This window comes from Octopus bimaculoides, chromosome 27 (assembly GCF_046866305.1).
Source record: "Octopus bimaculoides isolate indiv1 chromosome 27, ASM4686630v1, whole genome shotgun sequence".
In the NCBI taxonomy this organism is placed as follows: Eukaryota; Metazoa; Mollusca; class Cephalopoda; order Octopoda; family Octopodidae; genus Octopus; species Octopus bimaculoides.
The window spans coordinates 20862647-20885146 of NC_142954.1; the positions used below are offsets into that span (position 1 = coordinate 20862647).

Here is a 22500-nt window from a genome sequence, read left to right on the forward strand (position 1 = left end):
ATTGAAAATCCTACACGGTTAGGTGAAAAGCACATTATATGATTTATAAAACATGTGACATTAATAAAAATCTGTAAATGTACAACCATCCAGATTTCTGAGTACCTTAATTTTTTTGTATAATATAATTCCTGTACATCACCTCCAAACCTTCCAATATATATATATATATATATATATATATATATATATATATATATATATATATATATATATATATATATATATATTATTATAAGATCTGGTAATTAGTCATATATTAAAATATTAATTAATATCGATTAATTATCAGGGGGCCAGCACATTTAAAGAATCAAAGAGATTTAGAAATATTATCTGCAATCTCAGGGGATTAAGGTACATTTTAAAAAATAACGTCGACCACTAACGTGGACAATTAATGCGCTAGAAATAGATCACATCTTGTGTCTATTAAGACCTAAAAAGTTCTCAACATGAAATATAGCAGCATACCAAAAACGTGAGCGGGCAAGACATTTAAAAACACCTACAAAAATCATTATTAAACAGGAACCAGGTTTCGGATTTAACAAATTCTTACCATTTGTCTATTCTTACCATTTGTCTAATCAGGCTGATGAGGAATAGACAAATGGTAAGAATTTGTTAAATCCGAAACCTGGTTCCTGTTTAATAATGATTTTTTTAGGTGATTTTAAATGTCTTGCCCGCTCACGTTTTTGGTATGCTGCTATATTTCATGTTGAGAACTTTTTAGGTCTTAATAGACACAAGATGTGATCTATTTCTAGCGCATTAATTGTCCACGTTAGTGGTCGACGTTATTTTTTAATATATATATATATATATATATATATATATATATATATACGTATATATATATATATATATATATATATATATATATATATATATATATATACGTATATATGCATACGTATGTATGTGTGTGTGTGTGTGTGTATGCATATATGTAGAGAAGAGGTGCTCAAAAGATCCTGGCTTTAAGGGTATTGCGAAAGGCTTGGTTGGAGCCCAACCTTCCAAATTCTTTTGCAGAGCTTAGAAAAACTGAAGGACCTCTGCAATAAGTGTGTGAATCTAAGAGGAGAATATGTTGAATAAAATTATAATTAACTGATCCTCCTGTATTTTCTTTTACCCAAAGCCAGGAAATTTTCAGCAACCCTCGTGTATATATATCTTTTTGAAAATTACTTAATAGTTTTTAAGTATAAAGGGGATTTTTCTTTTGTAAATTTTTTTTTTAAATTGAAAATTCTTTTTTTGTAATATTGCTAACCTTTTTGGGAGATGTTTTTTTCCCCCCTAGTGTGAGCGTTTTTGATAAATTTTTTCAAACAGGGACACAAGTGTGGTTCAAAATTGACAACAACTGTAGTGATATATGTGTGTTTGTGTGTGTATGGGTGTGTGTGTGTGTGTATGTATGTATATATTTTATTCTTATGCTTGTTTTTGTCATTTGACCAGCACTGGTTCTCAATGGTGGAGGGACAAACACAGACACACAAATACATACATACATACATACATATATATATATATATATATATATATATATACACACACACATATATATATATATATATATATATATATATATATATATATATATATATATATAACAGGCTTCTTTCAGTTCCCTTCTACCAAATCCACTCACAAGGCTCTGGTTGGCCCAAAGCTATAGTAGAAGACACTTGCCGAAGGTGCCACACAGTGGAACTGAACCTGGAACCATGTAGTTAGGAAGCAAGCTTCTTGCCACCCAGCCACTATACAGATATACACACACACTCACACACATATATATATATATATGTATATATATATATATATATATATATATATATATATATATATATATATATATACATCCACACATACATACACAGATATTCTCACTGGCATTACCTGTGAGAAAGTGATTTTTTCACTAGTAGTCCCTTCCCTGTATATTGCACCAATGTAATTCTTTCCCAAACAAATTGCACTTTATATTCAAGGTTCCAATGAGGCTATAGGATGTTATTTAGACACTCAACTATGAGTCCATTGCATTTCATAGCAGAAACAACTGTGAGCTAATGAAGTTCATAACATAAGCATTGCTTTGCCTGTGTCATCTCTTTTCCTTACAACAACTGAAGGATACATATATTGAGTTCTACACCACATTATTAGTATCGCAATGCCTAAATGAAATATACATATAATAGATACATACATATATATATATATATATATATATATATATATATATATATATATATATATATATAAATCTTATCCCTATAAGCAAAACACAAAAAATCTATCAAATGTCATCATTTCTAAAAATAAACTTGGCATCAATTCTAAAAATAGCCAAACACATACTGCTGCTGTCCAAAGGAATTGGTATAAAAGACAGAAAACCAGCCAGTCTGTTACAGTCTGTCATACTGGCCATGATGAAATACCACAAGGTATAGAAAATACGTATTCGCCTTTATATATTTAATCCTTTATATTGAACACTCAATATTTCATATATTCAATAAGACATATTCCATATATTCAATAAGACATATTCCATATATTCAATAAGACATATTCCATATATTCAATAAGACATTCAATACTTCATTTCATTGTACCGTCCATTTTTATATTATATATTATGTATTCCATATTCTATATCCCACATTAATTTTACAAGAATATAAATAAAACATAAAAAACAGACAGATTTGGAACTCTTTTAAATAAAATAATATATTCCTCTATACACGATCATACAAAGCCCCTTTTTTGTATTTATTTTTACTCACACACATATATATATGTGTGTGTGTGTGTGTGTGTGTGTATATTATATATGTTGAACAGTTAATTTCTACACATTTTTTACTCTCTCTGTTTTCTTTCATTCTCTCTCCACCCATTCTATAGAATAGCATAGGCTCAAAACATCAAAGACTTTTCCATCCTTCCCAAGTGTCAAACTAATACACCTGTTTGCTGTTCCTGCACCTGTCTTCATCTTTTGTTTTCTGTAAATTTGAACTATATATATGTTTTCTGAATTTGTGTGAATGTATATAGAATAATATTTCAGCTGAATAAAGTTAAAACATGGTCTGGTTTTCACGTTTTATATTATGGTATTTTAACATTATAAAAATATTTTGTAAATTTCATAAAGTTCAATTAGTGCTTTCAGTAATCATCAGATTTCAAAATGTTTTTAACTTGACAACAATAGTACCTCTTAGAACACTCCAACAAGCTAAATTTTTGGAATGATTTTGACCAATCTGCATGCAGCTTAACATCATAACTGATATTCTGTAATTTGTTTATATGCATATGCTATAGATATTCTTTAATCTACATCATTAACTGGTTGTTATATTGTTGTCTGTATTTCCGTTCAGAACAGGTTTGAACATTTTAATAAACTGTTTTTCTTTTACCTTTCTTCCACCCTCACTTGCACACACACACACACACACACACACACACACGTACATACACACACACGCACGCACATACACATATATATTGTCCAAACCAGTTTGATTTGGATTCGATGCTATTTCAAGTTTCATAGCCTCAAATGGATCCTCTCCTCAAGCCAGTAAAAATCTGGATTTCGGATTTTTGACCATCCTAATGAGAGGATCCGTTAATGGCTTCAAAACTTGAAGTAGCACAGAATCTGAATTAAACTGTTTCAAACAATACATAAAACTCCCAACAATTGTGTTGAGTGCCCTTTCTTTCATTAGTCCACTCACTCATGAATCAATATATATATATATATATATATAAACATAATTAAGGGATCAGCAAATATTTGCTTCACCATATACCGAAGTTCAGAAATAGCAGCTAAAAAAGCTGAGAATCCCACAGATAGCATCACTTGCAACTCACAAAGGCAAAAACAAGAAGAAAAAGACAATGAAAAACTAACGGTTATGCTTTCAGATCTGTGTCGGTGTGGAATGTTACTCATCCATGCTTGCACAGTTTGCTAGCATAGTCGAATTTACTACTGGAATACAGTATTGATGAAGGAAATTGATTATCAATCATAATCCAGAAACGCGTCTACTGTTAACCTCCGGAATGGTTAGTTTTTCATTGTTTTTTCTTCTTGTTTTTGCCTTTGTGAGTTACAAGTGATGCTATCTGTGGGATTCTCAGCTTTTTTAGCTGCTATTTCTGAACTTCGGTATATGGTGAAGCAAATATTTGCTGATCCCTTAATTATGTTCATAAATATATATGAGCTTTTAAATAAGTTCTCCACCAATAATGGTGCTTTCATACCGATGGGCTTGGTAAAAATTATTAATTGTTAATTTATTTATTAATTAATAAATTGATAATCCTTTACCCTTTTAATTTGTAATAATTATATATATATATATATATATATATATATATATATATATTTTGTGTGCACAGTCTGTGACAGACCATGTCTGTCCTTGGCTGGCCTCAAATCTCACCTGCGAACCCATGGAAAATAAACTTCAACCAGCTATTCTGATTATATGTCTGTGCACATGCATGAATGTGGTGTGTGCCAGAGGGTTTGCAAATCCAATGGGGGTCTTAAAAGACATGTTAGGATCCACAATGAGCAGAACTTACCTGCAGGTATTGGTAGTACAAATCAGAGGTGCAATCTGTGTGGGTGTTTTTTCAAAACACTGTCTGGTTTAAAAAGCCACATCAGACGCCATGAAAGGGCTAAGGTGTAGGTACAGGAGGTGGTCAAACTCTGTGTAAGGAGTAGACAACCACCATATATATATATATATATATATATATATATATATATATATATATATTTGTTTTTCTTTTCTGTGATTACTTAATAAACGTTGCCAAATTTTATACTTCAGTAAATGATAATAATTATATTTATAAGGTTAAAATTTATAAGCGATCACTGCGCATTGACTAAGGTAAATAGTCTATAAGCCCTCAACAGAAAAAAAGTAGGATTTGCTGTACACATAGGTGCAGGAGTGGCTGTGTGGTAAGTAGCTTGCTTACCAACCACATGGTTTGGGTTCAGTCCCACTGCATGGCACCTTAGGTAAGAGTCTTCTACTATAGCTTTGGGCCGACCCAAAGCCTTGTGAGTGGATTTGGTAGACGGAAACTGAAAGAAGCCTGTCGTATATATGTATAAATATATATGTGTATGTGTGTGTTTGTGTGTCCCCCCAGCATCGCTTAACAACCGATGCTGGTGTGTTTACGTCCCCGTAACTTAGCGGTTTGGCAAAAGAGACCGATAGAATAAGTACTAGGCTTCAAAAAGAATAAGTCCTGGGGTCGATTTGCTCGACTAAAGGCAGTGCTCCAGCATGGCCGTAGTCAAATGACTGAAACAAGTAAAAGAGTAAAGGAGTAAAGAGTATAGGACTCATATGGCTGAATACAACTGCAAATTGCTTCTTCAATGACATATGTACATGAAATATGATACATACTTGAGGATCTTGTTGCTGTTATTGTCCAATATTTGTTTTATCCAAGATTCTTTGATTCATTTCAGTGCTATTACATGAATTTAACAAGGAACCCGAAGACATGACCGTTCAGTTAGGAGACCATGCCAAACTAGCATGCAGTCCACCCCACAGTGTGCCGCCAGCTACAGTCACATGGTACAAGGACAATAAAAAGATGGACTTCAATTCTGACTCCCTGCCAGAAGATAGTGACTGGGATTTGAAATTTGAGAGTGTACGCTATGACGATTCTGGGGAATATTTCTGTGTCGCCTTCAATAATTACACTTTACCGCAAACACGGACATCTCTGACTGCCATCTTGTCAGTTGTGGGTAAGTTCCCTGTGTGTTTATTGAATTTTCATTTAGTTTTTAATTTCTCTCTCTATCCATTTCTTTCTGTTATTTTTCTCTCTCTATCTCTCACTGCTTCTTTCTCTGTCTCTCTCTCTCTGTTTCTTTTTCTTTCTTCCTCTCTCTCTCTGTTTCATTTCTAATTGTCTCCCTCTCATTCTCCTTCTTTCATTCTACCACTTTGGTTCTTGCTTCCTTTTCTTGCTTTTCTCTTTCTCTCTCTCTCTCTCTCTCTCTCTCCCTCCCTCTCTCTTGCTCCTGTCCTGTCCTTTCTCTCTCTTTTCTCTCTTCAATTCTCAGTTTTACTCTCTTTTTGTACCACTCACTTTCTCTCTCTCTCTCCCTCCCTTTCTCTTTCTCCTGTCCTTTCTCTCTCTTTTCTCTCTTCAATTCTCAGTTTTACTCTCTTTTTGTACCACTCACTTTCTCTCACTCTCTCTCTCTCCCTCCCTCTCTCTTGCTCCTGTCCTTTCTCTCTCTTTTCTCTCTTCAATTCTCAGTTTTACTCTCTTTTTCTACCACTCACTTTCTCTCTCTCTCTCTCCCTCTCAATTCATTATCTTTGTCTCAATTAATTTCGTGAATAACGAATAACTAAAATAATTCTGTCATTATTAAACTGGTATAACAATTAACATGAAATTATGATGAAAGGTTTTAATTTAGATTAATTTAAAATGGGATATTTAAATCATAGAACCAAAAGTGGTTTCAGACAGTTGCTATTAAAAGTGTTAACAGTAGAATTATTAGAGCATAGAACAAAATGTACTGTAAGTTCAAACTCAACCAGAACATTTTTGCTTCTCATCTTTTTATAGATTTGATATATAATATATAGGCGCAGGAGTGGCTGTGTGGTAAGTAGCTTGCTTACCAGCCACATGGTTCTGGGTTCAGTCCCACTACGTGGTACCTTGGGCAAGTGTCTTCTACTATAGCCCTGGGCCGACCAAAGCCTTGTGAGTGGATTTAGTAGACGGAAACTGAAAGAAGCCCATCGTATATATATATATGTATATATATATGTGTGTGTGTGTTTGTGTGTCTGTGTTTGTCCTCCCCAACATCGCTTGACAACCGATGCTGGTGTGTTTACATCCCCGTAACTTAGCGGTTCGGCAAAAGAGACCGATAGAATAAGTACTAGACTTACAAAGAATAAGTCCTGGGGTCGATTTGCTCGACTAAAGGCGGTGCTCCAGCATGGCCGCAGTCAAATGACTGAAACAAGTAAAAGAGTAATACCAAGCCAGAGTGCTGGATTAATGGAACTGGTAGGTCATTGGATGAGGTGTTCTCCCGCATTAATTCCAACCTTTTTGGGTTTGGAATTCTTGGGTTAGTTCAAGGATATGTGCCTTAACAAAAAAGCAAAACAAAAAATCACACACACACACACACACACAACCAGAACATAATTAAAAATACAAATATCGGGAAGGAACGGGAAAATATATTTGACTTCATTGATGATGTAGTATATATATATATATATATATATATATATATATATATAAAGTGTAGTATATTGCCACTTAAGTGTGGCTGACCCCTAGGGGTGGATGTTACTGTTGCTTTTAGCCCCCGGAGGACATCTCCTCCAGCTGGCTTATCGACACACGACTGTGTCCTGTTTGCCAAGGGTAGTTATCCCTCTCACCAACATCTGCAGCACGAACGGATCCGGATTTCAGGGTTATTTCCCTTCGTCAGCGTCCGATAGCCGCTGACCTTGGTGAGAGAGACAAAAACCTGGCAATCTTATATCTTCTTTTCAAGTGAAATTCTTCACAGTCATGTGTCGATAAGCCAGCTGGAGGAGATGTCCTCCTGGGGCTAAAAGCAACAGTAACATCCACCCCTAGGGGTCAGCCACACTTAAGTGGCAATATACTACACTTTATCGTGCAGTTACTGTTAATACTTCATTTAGAGAATTAACATTGCTTATATATATATATATATATATACATATATATATATATATATATATATATATATACACCCATGTTGGCGTTAGGAAGGTATCTAGCTAAAACTAAACCAAAACAGACTGGAGCCTGGCATAACACCCCTGCTTACCAACTCCAGTGAAACTGTCTACTTCGTGCCAGTATGGAATACATACATTAAATGATGATGGTTACAATGATGAAGATGCTTTGAGATCTGTTTTCCTGTTTATATAACCAAATCTGTGTGTGTATGTGTGTGTGTGTGTGTATGTGTGCATGCATGTATGTGTGCGTGTGCTTGTGTCTTTGTCTGTACTTGCCACCTTGTAACCTCCACCACTTGACAACCAGCCTTGGTTTCCTTACATCCCTGTAACTTATCAGTTCAGCAAAAGACACCGATAGAAAAAGTACTCGACCCTAGATAAACAAGTACTGGTGAGGTAAGAGCTCGATCTGTTTGCTTAAAATTCTTCAAGTTTGGCCACAGTCCAATGACTGAAATTAGTAGAAGATAAAGGCAAACCATTTTAGATTTTCCATTCTCGAAGTTATTGTTATGAATAATCCTTTAACAAGAAATTCCCGAGAAAATGCATTATAAAGCAGAAAATATTGAAAAACTAAATAATAGGAAAGGAATGCAATTTGTTTAAAATGGTTGGTTGTTTCAGTTACTTCTTGCCATTCCCGACCACCACCACTAAAAACTGCAGCAGCAGAAGTAATTAAAATCTAATGCTAGTTGGGAAAAAAGAAATCCCTAGAAAATGGAATTTCTACGTAATAATTTACTTATTTTTGTATGCATGTGCAGAGAGACATATATATATACATATATAGATACACGCATACACAAATATATCTATACACACACACATTCTCAAATGTGTGTGTGTGTGTGTGCAAAGAGCAGATGAATAAACACATACATATAAAATAATATATATAATATTCATAACAGATTAATATAATATATTAATATATTACATTTTTAATATATATATATATATATATATATAAATATATATATATATATATATACAATAACAAAGATATGAACACACACAACATATATATTATTTATAGAATATTAATATATCATATATCATTAGTTTAATACAATATACATTATATATAAGTAATAACAAATGAATGAACACATACACATGTGTATGTATATATATATATATATATATATATATATATATATATATACATATACATATATATATTCTTCATTCAATTCTTATTAGCGTCTATACCCTAATAATAAACACAGCACACACACACATGCACACACACGCACATATGTATATATACACAGGCAATGAACAAAGGAATAGAGATGTCTTCAACACAGTAATTACTATATATATATATACATATATATATATATATATATATATATATATATATATATATATATATATATATACATATACATATATATAAATACACACACACACACACACACACACACACACACACACACAAACACACACACATACATACAAATAACAAATGAATGAGTAGCATATATGTGTGTGTGTATGTGCGTGTGTGTAAATATATATATAGAAAGAGAAAGAGATACATACATATTTTCATACACACATCCACATAAACAAATGGAATACGACTACATTAAAGCAGAATTATTATTCCTCTCTGTATTCTATATTTCCATCATTGGATTTTGGTTTATCTAGCAGGTACATATTTCTTACTACAGTGACATTTATAAAGAACACTTCCTATTATCGGAATGATATATAAACATTGCAAAAATATTGATAAACAACCTGTTCTTCCTCATTTTTTTTTTTTTTTGTATATAGTGTACTTTTTTTTTTATTATTTATATTCTATTTTATTATTTTGGTATTCTTTTTAATTCTCTTCAGTTCGTTCGAATAAATTTTCACTGCATTAAACTATTTCATATTTGCAAAAATTTTGTGTTTAAATATGGAGTTCAGCAATGGAATTTTCGCCTAAGAGGAAATTCAAGTTTCTGTATTCATAAATCATTGTTCGAAACATAAAGATTAGAGGCCAGCAGATGAAAAGAGACATTGAGATGAAACAAACGCGGTCAAAATATCCATTTGTAATTTATCTACGAAACATTATTCTGTCGAGTTTTCATTGGAAGAAAATAACAGTCGTCTAAAGATAAAAACCTGCTAAGTTATTATAACTGATTTACAGACTAAGAGTGGTAGATGGGAACCAGGAATGGCTGTGTAGTTAAGCAAAATTGGACCCAAGTTCAGTCCTGCTGTATTGCAAATTGATGAAAGAGTCTCCTTAGTTTTCTTGAGTTTTCATTAAAAATAACTGTAGTTTTGGGGGTTCTTTTGGTGGAAAGTTTTCATCTTGATTTCTTTAGAACATGAAGTTTATATCACAGAATCAAGGTTGAGCAGAATCAAGGGTGATTGGCAGCAAAAGGCTTAACCATTTAGTTGCTATATTTCTGTTGAAATAAACAGCCTTGCTTATGTTTCAATTAATTTTCAAAAAAATGAAGAATTTAATAAAATGAATTTGTTTTAATTAGGCTCATCGTTGGAACTAAAATTAACATGAAATTTTGACGAGAGGTTCTAATTTAAGGCCCTTTAAAGTAGGAAGTGTGTGTTACAGAATGACAAATGATCTTGGTAGTGTTGGTATCAAAAGGGTTAAAACCTTCCACCAAAATTTCATATTAATTTGTTCCAAAACACCTGCTGAAGAATGACAAAATATTTCTCTCTAAATTCATTATTTTAAAAATTAATAGAAACAAAAGTAATATATTTCAATAGAAATATGGTATCAAAAGGATAAAGCCTTTTGATACCAATGCACGTGAGACTAGCCCTGGCTCTGTGATGCAATGTTTCTGTTCTAATGGAATTTGAATTAAAATCTTCCATCAAAATTTGATGCTGATTTATGCTCCAAACACCAAATTAATAATGACAAATTTATTTCACATTGCTTCGGTCCACTCAGCTGGCAAAAATGAGTAGTAACTGTATTTCAAAGGTCCAGCCTTGTCACACTCTGTGTCATGTTGAATCTCCCTGAGAACTACGTGTGTCTGTGGAATGCTCAGCCACATGCATATTAATTTCGTGAGCAGGCTGTTCTGCTGATTGGATCAAACTGGAACCCTTGTCATTGCATTGACGGTGTGCCACATTTGAGTAATCTGGATGCTAAGGGGTTAAAATTACCAGATCTGACCTAAAACATTCTATTTGTTTTATGTTCAAACTGGCCAGATCCAGTCTCTCACACCTATCCCGCAATGTCATTCTAAAAATAAATAATCACATCATCAAAATCTGAAAGCTAGAAGATAATGTGGGATTAATTCAAAACAATATGAATAAATAAGGATTACATTATATCTTGTGTGTTGCAGAAGTATAACCAGTTTATTGCTCATAAATTTCAGCAACAAAATTTAATGTGGATCCCCAAGGGTCATATGAACCCTGGTTGAGAGCCACTGTTATAAAGGTTTCACTCAGTGGATTATATATACATGAGACAGTAGGTTGTGATTTGAAGGAGATTTGACTGCTATATCTAGCAAGCTTAGCTACCATATGGCGCTGCATTCCTCAACCATTTTTCCTTCTATTGAGCTCTTTGGTTCCTCTTTTACACAGGTGGACCCCCATTGCCATTTGATGTTTAAAAGATCCTATTATATTTTTATAGGCGCAGGAGTGGCTGTTTGGTAAGTAGCTTGCTTACCAACCACATGGTTCTGGGTTCAGTCCTACTGCATGGCACCTTGGGCAAGTGTCTTCTACTATTTGTGAGTGGATTTGGTAGACGAAAACTGAAAGAAGCCTGTCGTATATATGTATATATATGTGTGTGTGTCTGTGTTTGTCCCCCCACCATCGCTTGACAACCGATGCTGGTGAGTTTACGTCACCATAATTTAGTGGTTCGGCAAAAGGAACCGATAGAATATGTACTAGGCTTACAAAGAATAAGTCCTGGGGTCGATTTGCTCGACTAAAGGCAGTGCTCCAGCATGGCCGCAGTCAAATGTCTGAAACAAATAAAAGAGTAAAATATTAGGAATTGTATAAAAAAAATTAAATATTTTGTTCCATTGTGTAAGTATAACCAGTTTATTGCTTATATGTGTTAGCAACAAAATATTATGTGGACCCCTCAGGGTCATATAGACCCCAATTGAGAGCCATTGTATGATAGGCACAAGCCCTGAAATTTTAGTGAAAGGAGTTAGGAAATTACATGAACCCAAGTATTTTATTGGTAATTATTTCATTAGCACCAAAATGATGAAAGACAGAATTGACTTCGGTGGAATTCGAACTCAGAATGTAATGCTGGAAGGAAGGCTGCCAAACATCTTGTCTGGCATGCTAACAATTCTGCCCAGCACACCACTGTAGCATTTACCAATATGAAAAGAAACTAATTAGTTTTACTAATGTTCAAAGTTTTGGCGATAAAGAATTAATCATTAGAGTTCTGAAAAGAAATATATGAAACTAGATTTATAGTTCCATGTTATTTTCAGTGTTCTCAATCTATCTAAAATGTAGACATCTGTGAGTATTGATCGATTTGGACTATTAGAAAATAATTAATTTCGATAGTGTTCAAAGGTTTGATGACAAAGTTATATATGTTTGTGATTTATTGACAGCACTAATGAATCTCTCATTAAGGAAATCAATGGACTGCAATGCTTTATGTATTTGATTGCATTTAATTTCAGGTCCACCACAAATACTTGAAGCACCATCAAGCCAAAATGTTATCCAGAAAATGTCTATGAAACTTGTGTGTAGAGTGGAAGGACATCCAATTCCAGTAGTCAGCTGGTACCATAATGATATGAAGTTGTCTGCAACTTCGAGAATATTTCTAAGGTAAGTTTTTAGGTAATATTGATCAGTTTTAACTGAAACTAACAAGGTTTTTTGTTTGCACCCCCTAAAAGGGTCTGAAGGGAGGATATGGAGTTTGCATGTGGAAGTGCATGTGTGTGTGCAAAGGTTTACATTATACTTATATTTGTATACATACATACATACATACATACATATATATGTCTTTATATATATAGGCGTAGGAGTGGCTGTGTGGTAAGTAGCTTGCCTACCAGCCACATGGTTCCGGGTTCAGTCCCACTGCGTGACATCTTGGGCAAGTGTCTTCTACTATAGCCTCGGGTCGACCAAAGTCTTGTGAGTGGATTTGGTACACGGAAACTGAAAGAAGCCCGTCGTATATATGTATATATATATATGTGTGTGTATGAGTGTTTCTGTGTCTGTGTTTGTCCCCCCAACATTGCTTGACAACCGATGCTGGTGTGTTTCATCCTTGTAACTTAGCGGTTTGGCAAAAGAAACTGATAGAATAAGTACTAAGCTTACAAAGAATAAATCCTGGGGTCGATTTGCTCGACTAAAGGCAGTGCTCCAGCATGGCCACAGTCAAATGACTGAAACAAGTAAAAGAGTAAAGAGTATACACACACACACACACACACACACAGGTAAGCACATAAATGCAAAACAAAGTAGGAAAAAATAGTACTCGAATACCAAAGGCGAATCCCATGGTAGCCTTGTCAACCTACAATGAAAGAACACTTATTCACCGAGGCAGAGTTGATCCCTCATTCTAACTGTTTGATATTAGCGTATTTTTCCTTTCATCTCTTTCTGTTGAAGAGCACAGGCTCGAAATGTCAAAGACTTTTCCCGTCTTCCTGAGTGTCAAACTAATACACCAGCTTGTTGTTCTCTCACCTGCCTTCATCTTTTGCTTTCTATAAATTTGAACTAAAGATATGGAGGTATATGTCTTAATGGTTAGAGTTTTCATCTCACAATTGTAAGGCTATGTATATATGTCACAAAGAGACACATATACACATGCATTTGTTGCTAAACTATGCATAACTGGGTAGTTTTTGATGACATGCATATAATCTCCAAAAAGCCTTTAGAAATTTCAGGCCCCGATCCTTTAAAGATTGTGAATAAATATGGCTTCAAATTTTTACAGTGATAAATAGATTTTAGTGAGTGACAGTATGTGTGTGTGAGAGAGCATATGTGTGTGTATGTATATATATATATATATGTGTGCGTGTGAGTGTGTGTATACATGGGTATACATGTTGTTGTTGTTGGCACTCCGTCGCTTACGACGTCAAGGGTTCCAGTTGATCCGATCAACAGAACAGCCTGCTCGTGAAATTAATGTGCAAGTGGCTGAGCACTCCACAGACACGTGTACCCTTAACGTAGTTCTCGGGGATATTCAGCGTGAAACAGTGTGACAAGGCTGACCCTTTCAATTACAGGCACAACAGAAACAGGAAGAAAGAGTGAGAGAAAGTTGTGGTGAAAGAGTACAACAGGGTTCGCCACCATCCCCTGCCGGAGTCTCGTGGAGCTTTAGGTGTTTTCGCTCAATAAACACTCACAACGCCCGGTCTGGGAATCGAAACCGCGATCCTATGACCGCGAGTCCGCTGCCCTAACCACTGGGCCATTGCGCTCCATGGGTATATGTATATATATATGTATATGTGCAAATGTATATATAAGTGTATATTTGTATATGTATGTATGTACAATCTCATGCTAAAATCTATTTATCACTCTGAAAATAGAAGCTGTATGTATTCACAATTTTTACAGTACCAGGATTGGAGATATTTATATGTATGGCAGGCTAAACTACACAATATCTCCTCTAATTAATTTGAGATGAAATTGTGACAATTTATGAACAAATATGCTTTTCAATTTATTAAAATTGAATTAATCTTTGAGATTTGATTGGTTGGTGAAAGAAGCTTAGAAAACGCATTGCACATTCATCTGTTCAATTGTTATGTGCAGTCCACATGATGGATTCATCGATTCACAAGCAAAATCAAGTAATATTTTTGTATCTTTAGGACCACATGTGTTAAATACATCAGAAAGAAAGATAGCTGCTGTTAACAAAGTCCTAATGGTGATGGATTGATGAATAACTGAATGATTGTGCTGTTGCTTTTTACATTATAAATCTGTATTTCATTTTTAAAGTAAAGCAAGTATTTTAAGAATTAGTTATTTTACCCAGTAAGTATATGGAAATGCTTCACTAAAATTCGATGCACAATCCCATGGTCATTCATGACTGAAGGGGATTTTTACCTGAACATTAATATTATTCTTTGTGTAATATATTCTGACAACAGTGGTTAGGGCAGCAGACTCGTGGTCATAGGATCGCGGTTTCGATTCCCAGACCGGGCGTTGTGAGTGTTTATTGAGCGAAAACACTTAAAGCACCACGAGGCTCCGGCAGGGAATGGTGGCAAACCCTGCTGTACTCTTTCACCACAACTTTCTCTCGCTCTTACTTCCTGTTTCTGTTGTGCCTGTAATTCAAAGGGTCAGCCTTGTCACACTGTGGCATGCTGAATATCCCCGAGAACTACGTTAAGGGTACACGTGTCTGTGGAGTGCTCAGCCACTTGCACGTTAATTTCACAAGCAGGCTGTTCTGTTGATCGGATCAACTGGAACCCTCGACGTTGTAAGCGACGGAGTGCCAACATATTCTGACAATGCCTTTTAATGCATCATTGTAATAACGAGCAGCATAATTTAAGGATTCCTCATTAGAGGACAAGCTTGGGGAGCCTTAAATCGGTGTATGTTTTTAAGTTCTTTTTAGGATATGGTTGAAATTTATATTAATGGACTATTTTCTTGTTTGATTTACTACAAGAGTAGTATTCCTCAATTCCTGTTTAAAGTTATATTTATGAAATGAAATTATACTTTGATTCATACTTGCTGTGATTTTTAAATCTAACTCTTTGAATATGTTGACAAACTCTTTCTTAACAACACCTATTGTGATGATGGTTACATTTATTGAAAGGAATAGCCCATTATCATCATCATCATCATGAGAGAATCTGTAGAGAATAATCTCTTTCATATTAAGTTTATAATACACAGTCCCATCGATTCACATACCTCAGCCTCATCTTACAACCCCATGCTTACATCAAACAATTCTCAATCATTACAGCTAACCCTAAAGAAATTATGGTAAAATTGTTAAGAACTCCTAGCATGAATATTAACAATAACACCCAAATCACAAACCAGAACATAACTAATACCAAATTCTAAAGCTTTTTAAAGAACTGATTTAGGTATAGCAGGATAGAATTCTATTATATCAAAACACATAAATTCATGAATGTGCTTATTATCTTTGTCAATAAACAACTTGATAACCAATAAACTATTATTCCACAACAGAAGGAAAACGGTGTGTTTGATGCTAGAAATGATAGTCTAAAATATTTTTACTAGCCCTATCTAGTTTTAGCTTTCCCTGGATTTACATTTGGTGTTGGCAAGGAAATTATTTTATATAATCTTTAAAAGTAGTGTATCAGTTCCATAACACCTGAGCTTTTGTTCTATCATCAGAATTCTTGGCTGGAAACTATTTCTTTGCTTTGAAATTAATACCTTGGAAAGTCCTAGAATTGGGTTTCTTATAGGTATCTATTGGAAATATTTCTACAACATGTGCAGATAACAGTTTTATATCTGTGGAAAAAAGGGGGATGTGTAAGAAATTTCTTAAATTCTTTTCCTTGACTGGAAGATAATATTACCCGACTGAGAAATGTTATCTTATACTCTGACAATATTACAGTTTGGCTTGCAAGATTCATTACGTAAACTCGTGTTGAAACATATTTTATTGTACCTTGGGAGGGTCATTATGCCAATAATAATATATACACACACTGAGTGTATTTCACTTCTTTAATTTTTATTTATCATCTACTTAACCAATTAACTAAACATTTGTTTGATTAAATGTTAAAAAATCAATCAGGTTTACCTGTGTCCTCTCAGAATTCGGCCACGTTACCTGACTATCCGAGAAAATTAACCTTACTTTCTTTAAATGTTACCTGACCATACGAGAATGGTAACTTGCTTATTTGAGAATAAAAGCCCCCACTACACTCTCTGAGTGGCTGGCATTAGGAAGGGCATCCAGCTGTAGAAACTCTGCCAAATCAGACTGGAGCCTGGTGTAGCCATCTGGTTTCACCAGTCCTCAGTCAAATCGTCCAACCCATGCTAGCATGGAAAGCGGACGTTAAATGATGATGATGATGATGATATCATCAGTGACGATATATGATGTGTGTGTAACAATATATCACAGTACTAAATATAACCATATAACAATAAGCAATGTAACAAGAGTTGGTTATCTTATTATAACCATTCACATAATAACACTCCAATATTCCAATACAGAATCAACAATGGGACTAACTCTCACAATTCGACCTCACCTGTCTACTAGTTCGTTCTATTTAAAAGACTCATCCAGTCCACTGACAGTCACGTGCAGAGGTGTCAGTTCATTCCACAACAATTTCATACTTATATACTTTCCTTAAAGAAATATCCACACCAGGGCATCAAAATAGCTCCATACTAGAGAGCAAACAGTCTTCACACAGTCTGCTTGGCTGGAGGGATTGGTTTGGCTAGGATGAATATAGGTAGAATATGTTTGCTGAGAAAGAAAAGATTTTCACGGTTTCATTTCCCACACAAAAAAAATAGAAAAAATATTTTGGATCCCATGCCCCACCACAATTCTCCCAAGCCCCACTGGTCAGGTGTATGCCCCACATTGAGAATCACTCGTCATCATATTTGCTCTCCATAGTCAGGAGTTGCCCATCATCGATTCCTTTTTCATCATGTTATCTCACAAAATACTGTCATCCAATGCATTCAAAATTCCATGTTTCTTGAATGATTCGACAATAGAATCCATTTATATTTCTTCCTATGAATCAACGATCCATTCACAGATCAGAGGCAGAAATGGAACCCACATACTGCTTTAAAGCTTCAACCTGGGTGACATAGACTCATAGAATCAGTTTCCCAGATTCTCTGGCCTTTATACTCCCCACCCCCTCTAGACGAGACACCAGTCCATCTCAGGGTCACTCATTTTTACCAGCTGAATGGACTGTAGCAACATGAAATGAAGTGCTTTGCTCAAGAGCACAATGCATTGCCCAGTCCAGGAATTGAAACCACAAACTTACAATCATAAGTCGAACATACTAACCACAAAGCCACATACCTCCACTCACATATTGCTTCCTTCCATGCATTTTTTTTTTGTACCATACAACCAGTTATTCCACTTGACCTTCCTGTCCTTAAATGGTTCATTGATACATATTTATATATCGGTTGCAAAACATTTCCAAATCTGCCAGGAATTCTATGACAGTATTTAGTGAATGGAGATTATCAACAACATCATTCTCAATGTGCCCTGAACTGGTCCCAGATAAACCAACTCTTGTCCTCTCAAAGTCCACCAAGTCATAAATTCCAAACTACCTTTATCCATTTTCTACATTCCTTCTCATCCATTCAGTTCTGAGGATCCACATGGATGCTAATTCCTTTTGGAAACTTCTTTTGTAGCAGAGTTTTTCTCTTAAAAACAACCATCAGTTTTGACTTAGAATGTTACCTGGCTATTAGAGAATGTTAATAGCAATGGACTAGCGTCTTATCCAGTTGGATATTAGTTCTTGTATCAAAAGTGTGGTTTCTCTTGTATCCAGTTAATGTTACAAAATTAGCTCTAAAATTGGTTAAAGCTTAAGAAGCATTTACATTTGTGTTTCGAAGAATTTCTTAATTCATTATGTTGGCTCGGATTAATTTAATCTTGACTAATCTATGAACATCGTTTCTGTTTTTAAGTAATTAAGACTTAAGAAGTAATTAAACTTTTCTATTATAACGAATTTAAATAATACTTTTGTTTCTTCGTGTGTTTGTGTATGTGTAGGAGTGTATGTGTGGGTGTGTATGTGTGGGTGTGTATGTATGAGCATTTTAACCAGAGACAAATTGAAGAAATGAGCTTAGATTCATTTCCTTGTTACAGCTTTTTTTAGAGAGAAAACTTCATTTTGAAATTAGCATGTGTGTGTGTGTGTGTGTGCGTGTGTATGTATGTACATACATATATGTGTATACTTGAACCAAATTCGATGACTGGCACCTATACCAATGGAGCGCTAAGAGCACCGTCTGAGCGTGATCAATGCCAGTGCCGCTGGACTGGCTCCTGTGCAGGTAGCATGTAAAATACACCACTTTCAACATGGCTGTTGCCAGTACCGTGTGACTGGCCCTCATGCCAGTGGCACGTAAAAACACCCACTGCACTCTCAAAGTGGTTGGCATTAGGAAGAGCATCCAGCTGTAGAAACTCTACCAGATCAGATTGGAGCCTGGTGCAGCCTTCTGGTTCGCTAGTCCTCAGTCAAATCGTCCAACCTGTGCTAGCATAGAAGGCGGACGTTAAACGATGATGATGATGATATATATATATATGTATATATATATATATATATATATATATATATAGGCATGGCTGTGTGATAAGACATTTGCTTCCCAACTCCATAGTTTTGGGTTCACTCTCATAGTGTGACACCTAGGGCAAGTGTTTACCACTATAGTTCCAAACCAATTAAGGCCTTGTGAGTGGACAGGGACTGAAAATCCTGATGTATATATACATGTATGTGTGTGTGTGTGTGTGTTTATCTCCCACCACCTCTACTTGACAACTGATGTTGAGTTTACATCCCTGTAACTTAGCAGTTCAGCAATTGAGACCAATAAAATAAGTATCAGGCTTAAAAACTAAGTACTGGGGTCAATTTGTTCAACTAAAATTCTTTAAGGACACTGCCCCAGCATGGCCACAGGCTAATGACTGAAACAAATAAAAGATTATATATATATATATATATATATATATATATATATATATTATGGAAATGTACTTGCATAGCAAGTGACCTGATCTGAGATCGTGTGCTGGAACGAAAACAATTGCAGCGTGGAAGGTGTTTATAAGCCATTTAAAATAACACACAAAATCCGTTAGATTCACTTCCACGCTGCAATTGTATATATATATATATATATATATATATATATATATATATATATATATATATATATATACATAAAGGTTACGAAGGGTATTGGAGTCAACCAAACCCTAAGGATACAGGTAATACCGAGTAAGTGCTGTATACTGACTAGTTTTGCCCCTGACATGGTTGCAACATGAGTGGGGAATATAACATGGGTCGTGTATTAACGTGTGTATATATAAAGACAGAAAAAGATAAAGAGACCAATGGCATAAGTGAAATTATATTTTATGTATACATAAAATATAATTCTACCTTTGCCATTGGTCTCTTTATCTTATTCTTTTTTATATATACATATATATATATATATATATATATATATATATATATATAAACATATATATATATACATTTACATATATATATATATATATATATATATATATATATATATATATATATATGTATACATACATCATCATCATCATCGTTTAACATCCGCTTTCCATGCTAGCATGGGTTGGACGATTTGACTGAGGACTGGTGAAACCGGATGGCAACACCAGGCTCCAGTCTAATTTGGCAGAGTTTCTACAGCTGGATGCCCTTCCTAACGCCAACCACTCAAAGAGTGTAGTGGGTGCTTTTACGTGTCACCCGCACGAAAACGGCCACGCTCGAAATGGTGTCTTTTATGTGCCACCCGCACAAGCCAGTCCAGGGGCACTGACAACGATCTTGCTCGAAAATCCTACGGGAGCCAGTCAGGCGGTACTGGCAACGGCCATGCTCAAAATGGTGCATCTCATGTGCCACCCGCACAAGAACCAGTCCAGGGGCACTGGCAACGATCTTACTTGGCTTGCCGGGTCTTCTCACGCACAGCACATTTCCATATATATATGTATATATATGTATATAATCAATAATCTATTCAATTCTAGTTGACTTCTATAGCTTTTCAATACAAACAAAACTTATAAGAAACCTTTGCCATACTCAATGATGATGATGATGATGATGGGGAGGGGGAGGAGGAGGAGGAGAAGAAGAAATATCCTAAAAATCTTTTGAAAGTGATGATTTAGTGTTTGACAGAATTAACCATAAGGAACGACACTGGAAATATAATGGAATTAAATATTTTGGCAAAGCAGAAACGATTGTTTCAACTTGTTTGGGAATTTAACACGGAATTTCCACAGTCGCATCAAATGTTTATTTAGAACTGCCTTTTGTGCTAAAGAAATTGGTTACAATAGTAAATATTTGAAGCACAATTATGAGATTTTTAAGAACATTTAAGAATATTTGTTAACATGGTTTATTCTAAGAACAGTAATCGCATTCATTATTTGGTATTATTGGTTTTCTTTCTGTTAATCCTTGCAATAAATTTACAAGTTAGCTGAAGGAAAATTCTTTATTTTTCACTTTTCAATATAAAGTAAGTTTCTCTGTATGGTTTTTATGTCTTGTTTTTCTCACCAAATTCTATGCTTTCTCCACTGGGCTTTTCTACCTAAGTACACTTTATATTCTTGCTAATGAAGATTACCACAATACACATAGTATTAACAGCTAATATATTAGTTTCGATTTCAATTTCATTGTTAGTAATCACAGACAATAAATTGGCCCAAAACTAAATTTTACTGTCTGAAATTTTATTTGGTTTTTCTCAACCATCGTTGTCAGCATCCGCATCATCAGTGGCGGCATCTTCATCGTTGTTGTTTAACATCCACTTTTCCATGCTTGCATAGTTTGCAGAGATTTTCTACAGCAATTTGCCCATTTGTCGCCAATCGCCATTTGTTTCTAAGAAAGGTAATATTTCCCTGAGACTGAAAATGTTTCTCTGGAAGATTTCAAACAAAGAACAGGATTATTTGCATAACGGTGGCACACATTTACATCTATTGCCTCATGATTAGGTTGTTGGCACTCCGTCGCTTATGATGTTGAGGGTTCCAGTTGATCCAATCAACGGAACAGCCTGCTCGTGAAATTAACGTGCAAGTGGCTGAGCACTCCACAGACACGTGTACCCTTAACGTAGTTCTCGGGGATATTCAATGTGACACAGTGTGACATGGCTGACCCTTTGAATTACAGGCACAACAGAAACAGGATGTAAGAGTGAAAGAAAGTTGTGGTGGAAGAGTACAGCAGGGTTCACCACCATCCCCTGTCGGAGCCTCGTGGAACTTTTAGGTGTTTTCGCTCAATAAACACTCACAACGCCTGGTCTGGGAATCGAAACCGCGATCCTATGACCGCGAGTCTGCTACCCTAAACGCTGGGCCATTCTGCCTCCACATGTGTGTGAATACACATATATATATATACTTGTATGAGTGTCTATATATACCATAAAAACCCATGTAATTTATGTACTTTTTTCAGCAAAAACAAAGATAAACTTTAGTGAGTGTGTAAATTACTTTAGTAGATCGTTTCCAGAATTTGTTTAGAAATTTTTTTTTTGTTGGAAGATGATGTGCAAATGTAAACATTTACTCTTTTACTCTTTTACTTGTTTCAGTCATTTGACTGTGGCCATGCTGGAGCACCGCCTTTTAGTCGAGCAAATCAACCCCATGACTTAT

At 35.0% G+C, this 22500-nt stretch overlaps 1 protein-coding gene across 10 annotated transcripts in view; it reads left to right on the plus strand.

The window, feature by feature from the left end:
- LOC106867625 (contactin-3) overlaps window positions 1-22500 on the plus strand; it is a 629470-nt gene that overhangs the window by 321652 nt on the left and 285318 nt on the right. For all 10 annotated transcript variants that reach the window (XR_016238615.1, XR_016238614.1, XR_016238617.1 and 7 more), the window contains exons 4-5: window positions 5570-5860; window positions 12605-12758. Coding sequence is in view for 4 of the 10 variants with exons in the window: in XM_089343329.1 (XP_089199455.1) it covers window positions 5570-5860; window positions 12605-12758 (445 nt within the window). In the remaining 6 variants the exon portion in view is untranslated. The remainder of the gene's footprint in view (window positions 1-5569; window positions 5861-12604; window positions 12759-22500) is intronic.